We start from the raw sequence: 19,338 nt of genomic DNA on the forward strand, positions 1-19,338 counted from the left end.
TTCTGACAGAAACCAAAGCTCGAAGCTTTTGTTTTGGTCGAGTTTGTATTTTTAATGTTGTAGAAAGCTCTTGAGGGCCCGATGTGTTTGGTTTACAGCTACAAAAGCCTTTTCAGTGTAGTTCTTTATACACAGATACATGTGACCCTACACACACACACAAACTCACTAAATACAACTGCTGATGTCAGAAAGTGAAAGGTCAGCAATGCTAATGGGAGGCAGGAACTTAAAACAGGGAAATAAACTGACAATCATGATTGGTCCTGCCTGCTGTCTCTCTAAAAGTCCAGCCAATAGATCAAAAGGCACATATGACTGTGAAGACTGCAGAATTATCACAAAAACTGCATTTTTCATATGCTTTTACTGATATGCTAGTTACATGTAATATATGCTTGTTACATTCTGAGACAACTTTGCCTTTAGAAAGAGACACACTGGCTTTTATGAACAACAACAAAAACTTATTTAACTTCCTACCGGGTGTGTCCACATACCTGGACATCACTTTTTTTGTTAATTGCACCATAATACTTGATGCTGTGTAACCAGAACCTGTTGTACACAAACGTGGACAATTACTGCTTCATGTTCAAAGAAAAATATTTAGTTATTCTATTTATTGGTTCTTCCTAAACCCAAAATAGCTGGTAGAAATCTAAAAGAAAAGACATACCAAAGCTTGGGTCTTAGGAGGTTAATTTAAAGGTGATCTATCAGTGATTCTTGGGAATTTGGATAAAACAGGTTTAAATTTTGAAAAAAAAAAGTTAGTTAAATTACAAAATCTGAAGATATATTACTATAGACCAAGGTCTTGGCTGTTCAGCAATTTACCGGTGCAACCTCCCCTGTTGTATTTTTTTTTCATAAAATAGGCGTTTTTAAAGTTATTACTCATAAAGCCTAAATAGAAAAAGTAATGATTTTTTTATTTAATAAACATATTTTTGTATTAATAGAGACTATTAACAGTTATTAACATAACTCAACAGCACTGAAGAAACATATTGTAAGCATATTCATTTAAAACAAATAAAACTCCGTCTGACGGTGGTGACATTGGCCTCATTATTCCAAAATATATACCACTCAAGTCAATGGCTTCTTGTTTAAACTTTATGTAAATATTTGGTCCAAAAAATAACAATCCTGAGCACTGTGATGAACAAATATCAAATCATAACTTCCGAAAATACATAAAACCTGACAGAAAACCTGACGGTGGTGACAACAACCTAATATAGATAAAAAAAAAATAGATGAGTTGTTCACATTAGCCATCTTGTTTCCCCTCTGTTGCTAGCTACTACAGACCTCTTCTTAAAAATTATACATTTATTTCATAATCTAATCTAATATTTTTTTTACAAAGATGACGGTGTTGACATGTTATGTTGTCACAGCAGTGTCCAAAAATATGAAGAAGTTTAAGAGAAAATAGCAAACATACAGGAGCTCGAGTGATCTTGAAGCATGCAGTAGAGCTGAAGGTTTGAAAATGGGGTCCTCAGGAATGCAGTTGACCCTGTAGTTGTCTGATTTTATTGCTTTTTATAAATATCTGACGGTGCTGACGAATATGTGGGACACATTTTGAGCAATCACAAAATAATAGTAAATATTCTTCAAAACTCACTGTTTGTAGTTTTTAATACATATTACAATATACTCTTTCATGTGGTAAACATATTAATCAATTCAATTATTACTTTTGGCTTTTTCAATCAATTTAAAATGATTATCTCTTAAACGAGGACAGCTGATTTTGTTGGCAATGGGCCAGCATATAATCATTAAATTAATAAAAAAATTAAAAAAAACCTATAAAAGAACCTTACATGTGCAAAGGACCCCCTGATTATAACATTGATACTTTTTCTTCATGAAAATGTTATAAATTTCCAACAGAATTAGCACTTTTCTTAGTGGGACATGTTTTTGCCAAAGTTTCAAGAATCAGTGCTGTACTACTTTATGAAAGGAAGTGCTATGGCTATACAAATGTAAACTATTTGTAATGCCACTAAAGCACATATTCACAGAATTTGAATTAAACATGGAAATTCAAATTTTGAAACAAAATAAAGTTAATATATTATTTTGAGGTCACTAATCAAATAAACAAATTTGGGACACTGACAAGTGCTGCAACATTTATCATAAGGCTTTGCCCAAACTTGTGGAGTCTATACCAGCTTGAGGGCATCCTGGATTATACAACATACTATAGGAAATTTGATGTACTGTCAAATTATTATTAATTCTGTATACAGACCAAAACATTAGTACATGAATATATTGTTGTATGTGTAATACGCTCAACGCTTACTATGCATGGACACTGTGGTATGACATAATCCATTTAACACAAAATTTAGAAAATAGGAATAATGCAACATGTGTGTCAAATAATCATTGATATTTTGCTTCTATTAAGTTTAAAAAAAGAGGAGAATTAAATTTTTTATAACATTTTCCAGAAATACTGTAAAAAGTGAAAGTTGAATCTACAAAAAAAAAAAAAATACTTCAAATGGTAACACTTAAAAAAATAAAATCCTTATAAACTTAAATATTTTACTTTTTTAGGGGTTACCAATCAAAGTATTTTTTATTAATCCAACTTTTACTTTTTGGGGGTGGTTTCCCTGATAGGGATTAGACTATTCCTGGATTAAAATAAATGTAAGAGCTGTCCAAACTAAAAACAACTTGCACTGACATATATTAACATCTCTTTGTTTTGCCCCAAAATGCACACAAGTAATGTTTTTAGTAAGGCATGTTTGTTAAAACTAGTTATATTTCCTAATTAAACTGAGGCCTAGTCCAGGTTTAAGATAATCCCTGTCCAAGAAACCGCCCCTTTATGGGGTAGGCATGCATTCCTTACTCTGAAGAGACGCTTTACTTATTTTAACTAAGGCCTTGCCAAATGTGAGTCTACCATTTGTCACAGCAATTATGACCTGTATTGTTACTGATTACTTATTATAAGTTACTTTGTTAAATCCCCAGAACTGAAACAAACTTCACAGCTTCATTTTTTTACCCTTATAACCTTTGACCAATGTTTGGCCGCTACACACATCATCTGAAATGACAGTCCTGACTGACCTCCAGTGGCAAGAAAAAAATACTGCACTGATCATTAAATACAAAAAATCTTCCATTTTATAATCTCTCATCTGATATATTTTAAGATATTTTCATTATTTTGAATAGAATTTTTTTCTGTCTAAATCTATTTATAAAGTTTTGGGAATACACAGCCGCTTTGAGTCAGATCACCACAATTTCTCAAGAACATGGTTAGTTGCATCAGTAACCCCACAGTCAAAGCCAGTATATTTCCAGTTCTTAAGTGTCTATGTGTTTTTCATCCACTTACTCTACCAGTGTTAGTGGTTAAGATTAAATAAATGATTTAGATGACTTCACCAAATGCCATTAAAAGTACAGAGAACTGTAACGGTCGATCTGAGGACTTTCCCCGCAGAACACAGCACTTTTTTTTAGCTTTTACACAAAAGTCCCAGAGAGTATTAAAGTCAGTTTATTATAAAGTCAGTTTAGTAGCTAAAATAAAATAATAGGAAAAGCCAAACAAACCTGATGTTTGTAATGCACTTTATTTTCTACTTTAAAACTGTACCCTTCTCTACAAAAACTGGTTGACATTTAAAATAAATTAAAATATAATCAAACCTGTACTTACAAACACACACAGCCAAACAAAACTGCATGCATAAAATATATGCAAATAGTATAACACTATGAAATAGGTAAACTGTAGTATGTATTGGTTTTTTATGATGAACATAGTTAAACACAAAAATAACCACACTAGACATATTGAACTTCTAGGTTACATGTAGGTTTCAGTAAGCTTTTTTACTGCATTTTATCAACTAACTATCTGAGCTAATAGTAGGTTCAGCCTCTTGAGCTTCACATGGATTGACTATAAAACAGTTTTAAGCTATTTAGCATTAATAACTATAATTTGGTCAAGAGACCAAAATACTTACACTCAATGTGAGATAATAAGTTACATATCTACCATAGCTCAGTACTGTTTGAGCTGAACTTAGTAGGCCTTACTGTTAAATCAAAATGGTTATACACAGAACTGACCCATCAGTATGGTTGATTAGAAAATAAACAGTTTACCTTAATTTTAAGTCTTGATGAGAAAACACACCAGCCAAAACTTTCCTACTCACGTCCCTACTTTCTTACCCATTGAAAACTGTTGTCAACCACAAACAAATTAAAATTAAAATAAAGAAATGTGTATGATACTGTTATGTATATAATGGAATTTAATGGGAACAGCCAGGAAAACATTTTCCTAATGTGTGTAGCTGTCTTTTACACAAGCTATAAACAGTCAAATGTGTAGTTTCTTTATCAAAAGACACAAATAATGTGAAAATTATGTCAAAAACATCAATTATCTTCGTCTTTGTTTGTTTATCTGTTGTTGCCTTTGAATTCCTGTAACTTACAAGGTTTAATTCATTACATTCCCCCATGTTTACAACCCTTCCCCCATTTTACTGCCCGCTCGCTTTTGGAAAAGAAATGGAGGACTTCCCAATCCAAATCACAACCGAGAGAGGGGGTGGGTGCTTCTGGGTCTGTCTGCTTTAAGATTCCTATAAATCCAATACATTTACAGATCTTTTATAGACTTTACAACCACGCAAATACAGTGGTAACAACTGGGTGTTTGATAGTAAGCCTCGATATTCTGATGTGAGGAAAACATGCATGGTGTGAGATCCGAGATTCGCTGCAAGGTCGACGGACTGTTCGAGGCGCATTAAAGCTCAGATTCCGGGATTTAGCGAGAAAATAAACGAGGTCCAAATAAATAGTTAAGATATTGCGTATAATAATAATATTTTCTTTAAATCGTGTCTTCTTTCCTGTTCAGTATTAGCATCGTAATCTCTCCTGCGCGTACGTACGAGACTGTGCATTGTGTATTCCTGCGCAAAAGGGGTTGTGCTTTTGGAGGGAGGAGGGGGTGTGAAGCGTATACTGAAACTCAAATTATTTATCATCAAACTGCACATTTCAAAAAGATCGTTTCCCCCATTGTCCAAAACCCCAGATGCGCGGGATGTTTGTCCTAATCGATGCGTGGCACGTTGTGTATGAAAGGGGACTATTTGTGAGAATGCGGATTGATATGACGATGAGCCGGATCTGCTTTCTGTGTTGGGTGAATGGAGGCGCAGCTCTTCCTGGTGAACAAACACTGACAACTATAGGGCAGCCCAGCGATACCCGCTTCCCAGAACGGCCACACACACCTTCTCCTTTACCCCCACAACAACCCTAAACATGGCTGCTGAGCGTAAACACGTCGCGCAGTTGAAATCCGGTGAGTAAAGGGACTGAGAAAGGTGGCGCTGAAATATTTTTAGACATCTGCCTTTCCCACCACGTCCTTCTTCAAAGCTAATGTAGCTCATGTATTCTCCCCCATCTCGCAGAACTGTACTTCCTAATAGCCCGATTTTTAGAAGCTGGACCTTGTCAGGACGCGGCAGAGGTGGGTGATTTTGTCATTTAAGATTTTAAACAACATTTCTGGAAAATATCCTGGTTTAAAATGGCATTTTTATGCCTTTTTCAGACCTTGATACGGGAGGTTCAAGAGAAGGAGGTAAGCAGCACGAGCCCTACTCGCGTCGCATCTCACTGCGCCGTACTTAAAGCAGATAATTTAACGCGGATTTCACATTTATTGCTTAAAAATACAAATTTGACCACTTAGAATTTACCCAAAGCGACTTAACAGTATTTTTCCATTGCAGTTGTTACCCAAAAGAATTGACTGGACTGGCAAAGAACACCCAGGGAGTTACGAGAATTTGGTAAGGGATCCCTATAACCGAGAGAAAACTTTTTAGAGAGCAAAATAAGAAATTGAATTTCCCGCAATTTTTAAATCAGGAAAAACTTAATCCGTACACACGGGGAAAACCCAGGCTCGGGGATAGAAAGCACTGTCAAGTGGTGAACCCAGAGCCTGACTTGACCTCAGGGATGTGAGTTTGGTGTCAGTGGTACTCATAAGGTTGAAATAGATGTTAAAATTGATGTAGAAATAAAGAGACGTCATGAATGTGGTGCTGTATAAGGGGAAGGGAGCGGAGGGAGGAGGGACCAGTGCGCCAGAGTGAAAGCGGGGCGGGATGGAGGCGCTCTGCCTCATGTAATACAACCATAGTCAGGGTAAAATACTACATTTACCTTAGTTTATTATACTTAAACTAAGGTTTTTGAGCATGAACTAGCAAAGCCGGAAGCGTAAGAGGAGCTAGAAGGTTACTGGATTTTTAAAGTGCCCATCGTTGTCTGCGATATATGTTTATGTGGAAATTATTTTGAAGAGACTCGAGGAGAGATGCTTATAGTGCAAATGAGAGGTTCATCGCAATGAGTACGTATTGATTAATTTATTAATTACAATATTTGGAAAGGTAAATAAATGATTAATCGGACTGTTTGCGGTTTTCAGTAGATTGCTATTTTAGGTAAGAATATCACTCGGGATCTCAATTCTATTCCGTGTTTGAAGTGTAAGACACAGTAATATCTTTATTTTTAAAAACTTTGTGTGTATTTGATCCAGCCCCTATTATGGCCAGCCCCCGACATACATCAGTTGTGTAACTAATAGAGACAACTGTCTGTTAATCACACAGACTGTCTGCCGACAGAGACACGGTGTACATCGTCGTCTCTCTTGCACGATGAAATTAAACACATTGTAGCGATAAGCTGTTACATTGGATCCGCGATTGGTCGCGTGATTGTCTCGCGGCGGATCTCTCGCGCAGTCTCCCCACTGGATCGAAAGCATTACGGCGCCTGTTTCTCAGTTTATTATAGCTGGTGTGTGTTATTATGTATGTGTGTGAATGTGACTGTTCGTGGATATTTCCACTGGCGTGTGAAGATGTTAAAGCTCGTGCAGTCAGATCGTGGATAGGAAGAAGGCACACAAGACTTCACCGCCTGATGTTGGCGCTGTCAGTTGTAATTTTTTTTGTCATGTCTGGTGTCTCTCGATCAATATGTTAATGAACAATGCAATCTACATTAATTATAATTAATTATAAGAAAAGTAATGATAATATAAATATAATTTTGTTTAAAATAATATCGTTTTTTAATAAAAATTTAAAATATATAATTGTAATTTGTAGTAATAATTGACATTAGTGGTAATTACTACATAATAACACGTCCCAATAACAACAAAAACAACACCATTTGTAAAATATGTAACAACAAAAACAACACGATATGTAAAATAAGAAACATTATAATGATAGGTATAACACAACTGTATTGCGTGCATACTTAATAATATGTAATGCATATATTTTGCGCACTCAATGTTAAACGCTCAGCTGTTTGGTGTGTGTGTGTTAGTGTGTGAATAGATATGGAGCGTGTGACGACCAATAGGATGACGCTAAATGCAATTAAATCCACAATAATTACTGACCGAGCGTTAAGGCTGTATGTGCTGAACAGGCTTGATAAAAGAAATTAACATTTATGTACATTCTTGTTGTTAATTAGATTCATCTCTGGAGAAAAAAAATGGAAAGATAAAAGAGTATTTGCGGGTTTCTTACAGTCTTTACCCACGACGATTATGCTTTTGCCTCATTATTATTATTTTTTTGTACGTTTCATGCCTGATAAATGTTCGTCTGATTATTATTGAAATACATTTGTTTATAGTTTCTTATGTCATTATATTTCATTAAACGCTTTAATAAATGATAATTACAAGGTGGTGAATAATGTTTAATTAAAACCATGATTTAATTATATTATAATATAGGAAAATAATGCATAAAATAATTATCTTATAGTAATAATTATATATTTTAATTATTGTATGTATATAGAATACCATTAAGACCACACATTGCTCTTTTATAAAAAACGTTGTAAATAATCAATATTTAAAAATTTCTTGCACTAACAACATTTTTATGTCGTGTATCATGTTTATGTTTAAAGGTAAAATTGTACAGGCACATTTCTCCAGATCACCTGTTACAGGTGTGTGAACGAGTGAGCCCACTTTTAGAAAGGGAAGTGCCAGCCAGTGTACCTGGTGTTAACTCACTGCTGGGAGCTGGACGTCAGTCACTGCTGCGTACCAACAAAAGTGAGTGTCTCTGTCTGCCCCACTTTCTTTTTTTTTTGTCTAATAGTGCAAGTCAGGAGCGCACATGTTCATTTTTACTTATTTTAAGGGTTGGGGGAGTGTCGGTTGAAGAATCGTGGAAGGCGTTTCTTTGAAAACGCTACTCATTTGGCATTAAACTGCATTTTCTGTCATTCTGAGTGGCATTGTACTACAAGTGATAAAATACACAGATAAACATCAATTACTCATGTAATGCGTATCATTTTGTTGCATTAATCTTATTCAGTAAGTGGAATATGAAATTATCCAATGCGCACAATTACAGCTTTTGAGGAGGGAGATTTGAATGCACCATAATTATTCCTCACGACATGTTGTGTTTTAAGATGTGTGGACAATTCTGTGTAAAATGTGTCTTTTACATAAGATTAAAATAAGTAATCTAGTTCACGGGCCCAGGAAAGCATGATATTGGAAATTATATTTTCAACTGATTTGTTATTACAAGAGCAGGCAAGTTAGTCAGCAAAGATAGTGCTGCTATAACACTATTATAACATTATTAACAATATATACTCTGTAGATGCCCTGTGGACCTATACGTATTTACACACAGATTTGTATTTTAGGCGCAACAATTTTCTGTAATTTAAAATGGTAAAGAAATACTGTATTTTTCATTAATTACAAATGGCATTCAGTTGTATACAGGTAGGTATGCAATGTATTAATGCTGTTGTAATTTGTTAATTACATTATTGTCTTAATTAACACATCTCTAATATATTCAAGAATAAATGCTTGTATTTATTGAAATGAATATATTGACTGTGTGTGTGTGTTTTCTTGGGTATTACATCAAACACAGTTTGTGTATGTATGGCTAGGGTTTCCATCATTTCTACAGTGTATATTTACTCCCACGTGTTTGTTGGCAGGTTGTAAGCACGTGGTATGGAAGGGGTCTGCCCTCGCAGCCCTGCACTGTGGCAGGCCACCCGAGCCGCCAGTCATCTATGGAAGCCCGCCCAACATTGGTAAGACACGTCTCATTGGTTCTGCTGTTAATGTATTCCACTGGAAACAATAACATGCATATTAATCCTAACAGCTTGCTGTGTTTCTTCTAAAATGTATTTGCTCTCTTTTATTTTTACACATGCTTGCTTTAGTGGAGACGGTATACAGTCGGAGGCTGAATGGCTCTTATCGGTTGGGTCAGCTGGTGCCTACAGCAGTTTACCAACATATGAAGATGCACAAGAGAATTTTGGGACACCTGTCATCTGTGTACTGCGTCACCTTCGACCGCACTGGTCGCCGCATCTTCACAGTAAGACATCTGGTTTTATATTTGTGTGTGTGACTGATTGAATATTATATGTTTTTTGACTTGTAAATTTTTTTTGGATCTGTTTAATTTTTTACCCTGAAATTGAAGGAAATATACTGTGGTTCAGATATCTGAGACTGCTAGTAAAATGTTTTAATTTTACCCCTCTTTTTGTTGTGTGGCTTGTATTGATTAGTGTTGTTTTTATATACAGTATAGCGTTATATTAGGTTATGTGTGTCATGGTTTGTGATGTTTTTGCTCCATTGACTGTGTGAGTTTGTGTTTAAATAAGTGTTTACATTTTTAATAACTTTGTTTGACAACAGGGAAAAACATACCATAATTCATATGATGTATGTAGTATATAGATTCATTTATTGTTAAGTTTTATATATTGTTAAAGTAATTGGATGAATTTAAAAGTTAATATCAATATCAATTTATCAAGGGGGGAATAAAATGACTTGGCTGGATTTAATTAAGTGTTGAAAATGAATGATTTCTTCTAGAGATAAAAACACACCGGGTGTGTTCAATTGTTTCACCTGCATGTAAAAATGTAAGAGAGATTGTTGTTCTCAAAATTAACTTTTTCACCTGCCTTTACCTAGACATATCTTTGTATATTTAGGACAGGGATTAGCTTAAGCCAATACTAGGCCTTAGTTTAATTAGGAAATATAACTAGTTTTAACAAACATGCCTTGCTAAAAACATTACTTGTGCATTTTGATGAACAGTGAACTGATGTATTGTAACATATGTCAGTGCCAGTTGTTTTCAGTTTGGACAACCTTACATTTATTTTAGGACTAGTTTAGTCCCTGTGTATTTTTTAGATTGATAGTTGGAGGTTTGAGAAGTGAGTGAAGCCAGAGTGGATTTATTAATATCAACATCTGTTTGTGTGACCATTATATAATTTAAAAGACACTTAAAAGGATTATGCTAAATGTTTTAAGGTGCTGTTAAAATTTTTAAATAATAAAATCCTTTGGTCAAGAAGTCGGTTTGATGTTTAAAGGGTTAAAGGCAGCCGTGGTTTCGTGACTTAAGGGACCTGCATGTCCACACTTATTTTCTATATACTGCATTTTAAAAGGGTATAGTGCAGAGTACCATTAACAGGGCTATAGACGCAACTTGTTTTATTTATTTACTTATTGGTTTTTAAAGGAATAGTTCACCCCAAAATGATCATTTTATCATAAATCACTTACCCCTGTGTCGTTCTAAACCACTAAGTGCTCAGATTGTCTTAAGAACACATTTTTAGATATTTTTGATGAAAACCGGAACTGTCCCATTGAAAACATTTTTGTGCGCCAAGAAAACAAAACGAAAGATCTTATTCAAACAATTTCTCTTCCATGGTTGTCCAATGTTTTTTAAAGCTTTTTTTAAAAAGCATTATGCAAATATTGTAAACAATACTTAAACAGCCCGTATAAATGCGCAAATTACTTGCCAGCATATTTTGTGTCTGTATGTTGGCAACTACGTCAGCAGGTGACGTCAGCAGTATGCACCTAAGTCTAGTCGTGAATGCGCTTTAAACATCCATGGAGGAGAAGAAATTGTTGAATAAAATAGTTCATTTTGTTTTCTTTGCCAACAAAAGTGTTTTCGTCACTTCATAATATTATTTTTGAATGACTGATGGAACATGGACTTTTTGGTGATTTATTTGGTCTTTTATTATTTTCTGGGAAACGATTGTGAAAGTAACTGAAGTCAATGGGACAGACAAAAGCCTCCCGGTTTTCATCAAAAATATCTAAAAATGTGTTATGAAGACAATCAGAGCACTTTGTGGTTTAGAACGACACAGGGGTAAGTGATTTATTATAAAATTATCATTTTGGGGTGAACTTACCCTTTAAGTTGTCGTGGATATAAAAGCTTTACTGAATACATTGATTTGTGGTTTGCTGTAGTAATATTTTGAAGTGTTAAATTTGCTTACTTGTTTTGCATGTCTGATCTTGCACAGAAATTGTGTTTGGTTTTACCTTCATTTTTACAATAGGGGTGATTCTCACGAAATCCAGACTTAGAAGGTGTCCAGCATCAGATTTTTTAAAAAGCCCTTGAAGCCAATTTTTTTGTTGTTGCACATATAAGATTAAGGTCTGAACTTACTATAACCATTATTTGTAGAGGATTTAAAAAATATTTCCTATAGAATTATTTACATTTTTTAGATTATCATTATAAAAAATTATCATTACCGCAACATGATATTACATTAAATATATGCATTTACAAACTCATGTTTTGGTAATGAGAACTAAAAAGTTGTACTATGACAAACAAAATTTCAACTTTTATCTGGAGAGAAAAAATAAGAACTGCTTACCTGGCAGCCATCTTGAGGGTCACAGTCAGTGTCACACAAAATGTTAGTTCCTTGAGGGCTTAAACAATGATTGAAAATTGTTGCGGCGGATGAGAAAATTAGTCTTGGACACATTTAAATTCCTTATTATTGTCTCTACATTTACCAATGATCACCAAATACCACATGTTTCTTTACTGTAAATGTTTATCGTATAACATGCCCTGAAGCTTTTTATTTTTTAGATTTTTTAATTATAAATATTTCTATGTCAAAGAACCAAATTCGCGTCATGGACACGTTGCGTGAATGAAAATGTTTCTCTTAAATGTGGATAAAACAACAAAATTTGTTTGTATGATGTTATTTGAAATCATGTGCAAAATAGTAAATGAAGAGATGTTTGTAACTGTATGCTTCTTATTTTGATACTCTTTAACTCTTACTTTGCATTTACTTTATTTTATCAAAATGTTTTATGACACCTCATAAGTCTAATTTTGCGGAAATCACAAAATAGGCTCCACACTCTCAACTGACCATTATCTATGTTTTGGATTTTTTTTTAAATACAATTCATTACGACATTGTAATTTGTAGCCTAACAATATAAGCATAGTATGTTTTCCAAACATTTAGAAATTAAATATTACACATTCTCAGTATCCGGTATGCACAGCCTTTGCTTTAATGACATTGTGATCTGAAACTGGCACAGACTTCATATGTTTGTGTTAAACCTGATGATCCATGTTATCCCAGCATGATTTGAGAATGTTTAAAACAGCATCCTGTGTGACTTCAGTGAATGCTATGACCTTGAATATTTCTTTGTAAATTTATTTAGTTTAATTTGTTTTAAAGTTTCCCAAATCTTGTTTTTGTCAAACTTTGCTTTTTTATTTAAACAAAAAAGAAATGTCAGTTCTCTCACATTTTGACTTTTAAGCCCCACTTCATCCATACCCTCAAATCTGATCCAACACTATGCCCCTTTTGTGGATTTTCAATGAGTTGGTCTTTATATTTTGCAATGTTGTAGGACACTGGAAATGCTGTCTTTACTTCCTAGTGACCTAAAGGGATATTTTTAGACAGTGAGTCTTTTGATCATCTAACAAAGATAGATAATGTTGTGACTGTTGGATAACTAGAGGTTAAAGGTCGTTCACTTGCTCCGTCTGGACAAGCGTACTTTCGCTGTGTGACATCATCTTTCCTGTCTACAGTGTTGACATTTGAAGCATTTGGTTAGGATTGTCAGAGCTGTAGTTTTCTGTGCGTCTTGTTAAATTGAGCTTGGGTGTATTTTGCTGATGTGTGTTTTCAAGTGTGCACACTTGGGTTCCATTTTACTCTGCAAGTTTTTAATGCTCCAAAAATGGCTGAACAGCAAGGATTAACCCCCCCCCCCACATACACACACACACTCTTATTCTCTTTGTCTTTTTCACTTTCGATCTTCGTCTCTCCGTATTTCTCTTCTTTTTCCTCTAGCTCTTTTTCCCCCGTCGAAGGGGGGTGTGTCTCTCCATGCAGATTGAAAAAAGTGTTTCTTTTCTGTATTTGGCTGCAGGCCACAAATAAAATCATCTCTTTCTTATTCCTGAGCTATTAGCCAGTGTGTCGTTGGCATTCAGCCTGTGTTTAACAGATCTTCATGAATGTTCGTCTCCACATGCGGCTCGTGGATCATTTGTCTCTGCACAATTTGATATGCACGTTTGGCCTGCTTAAAATCAAGGTTATTACCACAGTATTTCCAGTGTTTCTGGAAACAACTGCGATATTTCCATTTTGTTGTATTCAAGATTAGGAAAGAAAAGGAAGGGTTCTGGGAAATCTTTTAATCAGGCAGTGAATGAAAGATTGGTTTCAAGTTGCTCTAATTCTTTTTTTATGGTTCTTTGCTTGTTGTCATGGTAATGAAATGCCCCACACTCACACACACACACACACACAGTATTTTTGGTTCACCTTGCGATAAATTCAGATGGGTCTAAAGAGTTAAAATGATATAATGCTTAGCCCATTAAATGCTTTACAGTAAATCAGTAAATATTCATAAAATATCTAAATTTTGTTTATTTTTTTTAACATCAAGTTCATTTTTTATATATCAAGTTTTTGATTTATAAATCATAAAAGTGCAGAATGTGTGTTCCCGGGAATCAAACTTTGACCTTTTGCTCTGCTTTCACAATGATCTACCAGTTGAGCTACAGAAACATATTTTCAATTATTCCTAGTTATTTTTCAGGCCAGACATTAGTAAAGACATTTTTTAAGTTATTGAGTTAGTTACTAAGTTAGTATTTTGATGTTTTTTTTGTTAAGGTCAACTCTATAATGTTTTATTTAATAAAAATAATATCTACTATTATTATCTGCAGAGTCAACCACAACCTTCAAGATACGACTAAAACCACACCTAAGCTTATTGTTGGCTCCATTTTGACTAAATAAAACCATAATTTGTTCATTTGAATAAAAGCGTCTGCTGTAAGATAAATGTAAATGTACTTGTTATGCTTTATCCCTTTGAAATTACTTGATTACTAATAACTTACTTTTTATCTACTGTAGGCAGAGTTTTAAATAAAAAACTTCTACACGTCGTTTTTGCAGTTATTGCTTAAGGCATTTATTGGACTCTGCTTGACTTAAAGGATTAGTCCATTTTCTTAAAAAATCCAGATAATTTACTCACCACCATGTTTTCCAAAATGTTGATGTCTTTATTTGTTCAGTCGAGAAGAAATGATGTTTTTTGTGGAAAACATTCCAGGATTTTTCTAATTTTAATGGACTTTAATAGACCCCAACACGTAAGTTTTAATGCAGTTTAAAATTGCAGTTTCAACAGAGTTTCAAAGGACTCTAAACGATGCCAAATGAGGCATAAGGGTCTTATCTAGCTAAACAATTGTCATTTTTGACAATAAAAAATGCACTTTTAAACCACAACTTCTCGTCTATCTCTGGTCCTGTGATGCGCCCACGCTGTTACATATATAAAACGCACATTTGCGGACCATTTTAAACAATAAACTGACACAAAGACATTAATTAGTATCATTCGACATACAACAACGTCGGAACGTCCTTCTTTCTCAACACTTGTAAACACTGGGGCGTAGTTTTGCATTCGTCATGCATGACCTCTTGACCTGATGACTTTTGCGTGAGGTCGCACTGGCGCGTCACAGGACCGGAGATAGAGAGAAGTTGTGGTTTAAAAGTGCATATTTTAAATTTTTCTTGTCAAAAATGACAATTGTTTCACTAGATAATAGAGATGCGCGGATGGGCTATTATTTCATCCGCAACCGCATCACAAAACTCATCATCCGTCCGCCATCCATCCGCACCAACGTTTCTGACCAGTTTTCAAAACCGCACCCGCCCGCCATCCGCTGACTGGGCGATGCAAGACGCTGCTGATGACAGCCGCGAGACTAGAAAGCTCTAGAATATCAGCAGTGAACTCAGTCTCCGATCGGCGCACACGGGACAAAAATAAATAAGTAATGCCTAAATTAAACGCACAAATTACATAGTCTGCACTGGTGTCATCCTGATTTACCAATTTGTAAAACTTATTCCAGGCAAACCTTTTCTGACCTTCTATTTCCTTTGTTTTTAATTCTCATTTTTTGAGGCGTTGATAAGAGCTATGTCAAAATGCGTCCTCATTTCTCTGCGCTGTTAATGATAGAACGAATGGATTCTGAGGCTATCCCAAACAATTAAAACCTTTATTAAATAAAAGTGTATTAGAAAACTTTTTCTTGTCACTGTTTTAGTATTATAAGTTATGTTTTGTGTTAATATTATTATGTTTATGTTGCGTATATTTGCAACATAAGGTTGATTATTTGATATACTGTTGAATAGTTTAATCTACATCAATGTGTCATATTTTCTAAAATAAATTAATATTTTTTATTACATATTTTTTTTTTATTAAGTCAGAAATGTCTCCGCTGTTTTCTGCTGACAGGCGCGGTGGGGGCTACTGGGGGCGCGTGCAACAGGTGACGCAAATTATGGGTCCTCAGAAGGCTAGACCGTCTCATTTCAGTTCTCTTTGAGAACTTCTGAGGCTGCCACCCTGAAAGACAGAGTGCTCACCTTTTAAGGTTGCATGCTTAGAAGGACACAGCTAACAAGCAGTCGATCCGCCACCCGCCCGAATCTAATTAAAATATTATTTTTCGTCACGTCATCCGCCCGATCCGCGGTTTATCCGCGGAGTCCGCGGCTGTAACCGCCAACCGCGCATCTCTACTAGATAAGACCCTTATGCCTCGTTTGGAATCGTTTAGAGTCCTTTGAAACTCCATTGAAACTGCAATTTTTAACTGCATTAAACTGTTACGTGTTGGGGTCCATTAAAGTCCATTAAAATGAGTAAAAATCCTGGAATGTTTTCCTTAAAAACATAATTTCTTCACGACTTAACAAAGAAAGACATCAAAATTTTGGATGACATGGTGGTGAGTAAATTATCTGGATTTTTTTAAAGAAAATGGACTAATCCTTTAAATACTTTTTTAATTTGGCTGTTTGGAATCAAAAAATTCTCCACAGAGTTTTAGGGGACTAGTCTGACAAGTGACAGATTTTGATGTGTGACTTTGGCCAGGCTTATGGGGGTTTACCAGGTGTGTGGTATGTCCTCAGGGTTCGGACGATTGCTTGGTGAAAATCTGGGCGACGGACAACGGGCGTTTGCTGGCGACACTGAGAGGTCACGCAGCAGAGATTTCAGACATGGCTGTGAATTACGAGAACACCCTGCTGGCGGCCGGCAGCTGTGATAAAATGATCAGAGTGTGGTGTCTGCAGACCTCGGCCCCGCTGGCGGTACTGGAAGGCCACGCGGCATCCATCACCTCACTACAGGTAAACAACACGTTTACCTTCATGTTTATACTACTCACAGTTAGGGGTGGCACGGTCCATGAAAAAAATCCGAACCGTTCGGTTTGCTTGTCTCGGTTCGGAGCGCGTGTGTGCCGCACGGTTCAACGGTTCATGGCATGCGCAATGTAGTCTCATCATGCCCTGTATGTGACCTCAGATAGCGTGTTTCCCTTTCGCGCGAAAGAAGAGGTGACTGGTTTGGAGTTTAAATACTGCAGGTTATGTTACGTGTAGAAATGGCAAGTGGGAGAGAAAAGGAAGTCTGCCCGCAGTTGGAGGATGCACCAGCGTCGTATAAGTTTGGTGTGTGGAAACATATTTTTATTTCATGTTACCTATGATGACAGCGGAAATAAAACAATAGATAGAACTGCAGTCTATGGGTTGAATGCGCTCGAACAGCCACAGGAGATCCCCTTCTCTCCGACCATTTATCTAATCTGAGGTACGGAACACTGTTTTACGTCTTTAGTGCTATTTTTAGCCTTTCATTGATAAAATTAAAGCGGCTGATTTCCGCGTAGTTTCATTTTGCTAGCGTGTGAAAGTTGCGCGATCTTATTTCAGAAATTGCCCCTCAAAGTAATCAGGACAGAAGTGGTCAAAAGAGACGAATTTAAATATTACAGGTGTAAACGTTATGTTTCTCTCTCGTCCACATATACTCTCAGTATTAAAGCAGCCTCTCAGTGATAAATCTAAGTTGCACTGAACTACACTGAAGTTGGCATTTTAATAAATGCAAGTTATCTTTGTGTGCTAAAAATGCACATAAAGTTCATGTAGATGGCAATACACATTCTCTTTTTGGCCAAATAAATGAAAAGCATGTTGAAATCATCAATGTCTTCCCTCTTGCTCTATCAAAATCTCATCTGGCTTTCCTCAGAGATGGTCCCAAAAATGTGCTTAAAGTCAAATTCAGTTTGTGCATGATTACATGATATAAGTTTTTTTAATACTGTATCCTACATTATGGATAATTAATACATTAATAAGAAAATACATTCCTGGAGTGCCACCCCTACTCACAGTAGATACACACTGGCATGCATCAATACAAACCTAGGTTGTAGTCATTGATGCACACAATCACACACATAGTCATACACTTATAGATGTTGTGTAATCCTGTTTTTAATGTTTTTGTATGTGTGTGTGTAGTTTTCCCCTTTTTGCAGTGGCAATAAGAGGTTCCTGTCCTCCACCGGAGCTGATGGCACCGTCTGTTTCTGGCAGTGGGACGCACGCACGCTCAAATTTGGGTGCGTTTTTTGGATATTCGAAGAGCTTGTTAGAGGGACACTAAATTTAAAAAAATATATGCTCATTTTCCAGCTCCCATAGAGTTAAACATTTGATTTTTACCGTTTTGAAATCCATTCAGCTAATCTCCGGGTCTGGTGGTACCACTTTTAACTCTTTCACCGCCAGCGTTTAAAAAAAAAGTTGCCAGCCAACGCCAGCGTTTTTCATGACTTTCACCAAAGTTTAATGCCTTCCAGAAAATGTTCTTCTTTAAATATCTAAACATGCAATATACCAAATGAAAGAACAGACCCTCTGCTTTAAACAAAAAAAAAACGTTTCATCCTACCTTCAGTGGTTCTTTTGTAATCAGCTTTTGAATATGGGTAGGTTTCTGCAAAAACACCACATTTTGAGCAAGAAGCAGAGATAATTGCATTTTTGTTACAGACTTTTCATAGAGATCCCATTCAGAGCGATCTTTAAAACAGACACGGACATGCAGCCGCTTGCCATAGGGCAATACTTCCGGGTTTAAAAAGTTGCGGAAGGGCGCCACCTGGTGGATAATAGCGGAAAGAAGGAAAATCTCGTCATTGGCGGGGAAGCGTTTTCTCTTAATTGACGAGATATCTTGTCAATGGCGGTGAAAGAGTTAGCATAGCTTAGCATAATCCATTGAATCTGATTAGACCATTAGCATCGCGCTAAAAAATATCCAAAGAGTTTCGATATTTTTCCAATTTAAAACTTGAATGCCCGAAAATAGTCCTCTTGGTTAGTTTCAATAGCAGCGGACTATTTTCAGGCGCTGCGTAATATCATTGTGCCTCCGTCAGCAAAGTCCTTGATTATTACGCCAGAATGAGAGTATAGTTCCTAGCCATATCTGCATAGACAATCGCAACTTTTAATTTCCATCGGTCTTAGTACACGATGTAACTACAGAAGAGTCAAGTTTCAAATAGGAACAATACCGAAACATATCGAAATATTTTTTAGCGTGATGCTAATGGTATAATCAGATTCAATGGATTATGCTAAGCTATGCTAAAAGTGGTACCGCCAGAACCAGAGATCAGCTGAAGGGATTCCAAAACGGTAAAAATCTAATATTTAACTCTAGGGGAGCTGGAAAATGAGCATATTTTCAAAAAAAGTGGAGTGCCCCTTTAAGTTGAACTATCGAAGAATAGTCCATGCAGCTTTGTTTTAAAGGGTGTCATATGACTTTGCTAAAAAGAACATTATTATTATTTGGTGTAATGCAGTGTTTATGAAGTTTAA

The 19,338-nt window shown here is 35.8% G+C and overlaps 1 protein-coding gene across 2 annotated transcripts in view; it reads left to right on the forward strand.

Annotated features, from left to right (window-relative positions):
* Positions 1-5,227: 5,227 nt before the first annotated feature.
* The window catches only part of phip (PHIP subunit of CUL4-Ring ligase complex), a 49,912-nt gene continuing 35,801 nt past the window's right edge, over positions 5,228-19,338 (forward strand). The window contains exons 1-9 of one of the 2 annotated variants that reach the window (XM_065285495.2): positions 5,228-5,401; positions 5,514-5,572; positions 5,657-5,686; positions 5,838-5,897; positions 8,068-8,218; positions 9,139-9,237; positions 9,373-9,533; positions 16,561-16,782; positions 17,968-18,068. In XM_065285495.2, the coding sequence (XP_065141567.1) occupies positions 5,362-5,401; positions 5,514-5,572; positions 5,657-5,686; positions 5,838-5,897; positions 8,068-8,218; positions 9,139-9,237; positions 9,373-9,533; positions 16,561-16,782; positions 17,968-18,068 (923 nt within the window). In that variant the 5' untranslated portion in view covers positions 5,228-5,361. The remainder of the gene's footprint in view (positions 5,402-5,513; positions 5,573-5,656; positions 5,687-5,837; positions 5,898-8,067; positions 8,219-9,138; positions 9,238-9,372; positions 9,534-16,560; positions 16,783-17,967; positions 18,069-19,338) is intronic. The other variant, XM_065285493.2, reaches the window with a different exon arrangement.

Source organism: Paramisgurnus dabryanus, chromosome 21, assembly GCF_030506205.2.
Source record: "Paramisgurnus dabryanus chromosome 21, PD_genome_1.1, whole genome shotgun sequence".
NCBI classification, from domain to species: Eukaryota; Metazoa; Chordata; class Actinopteri; order Cypriniformes; family Cobitidae; genus Paramisgurnus; species Paramisgurnus dabryanus.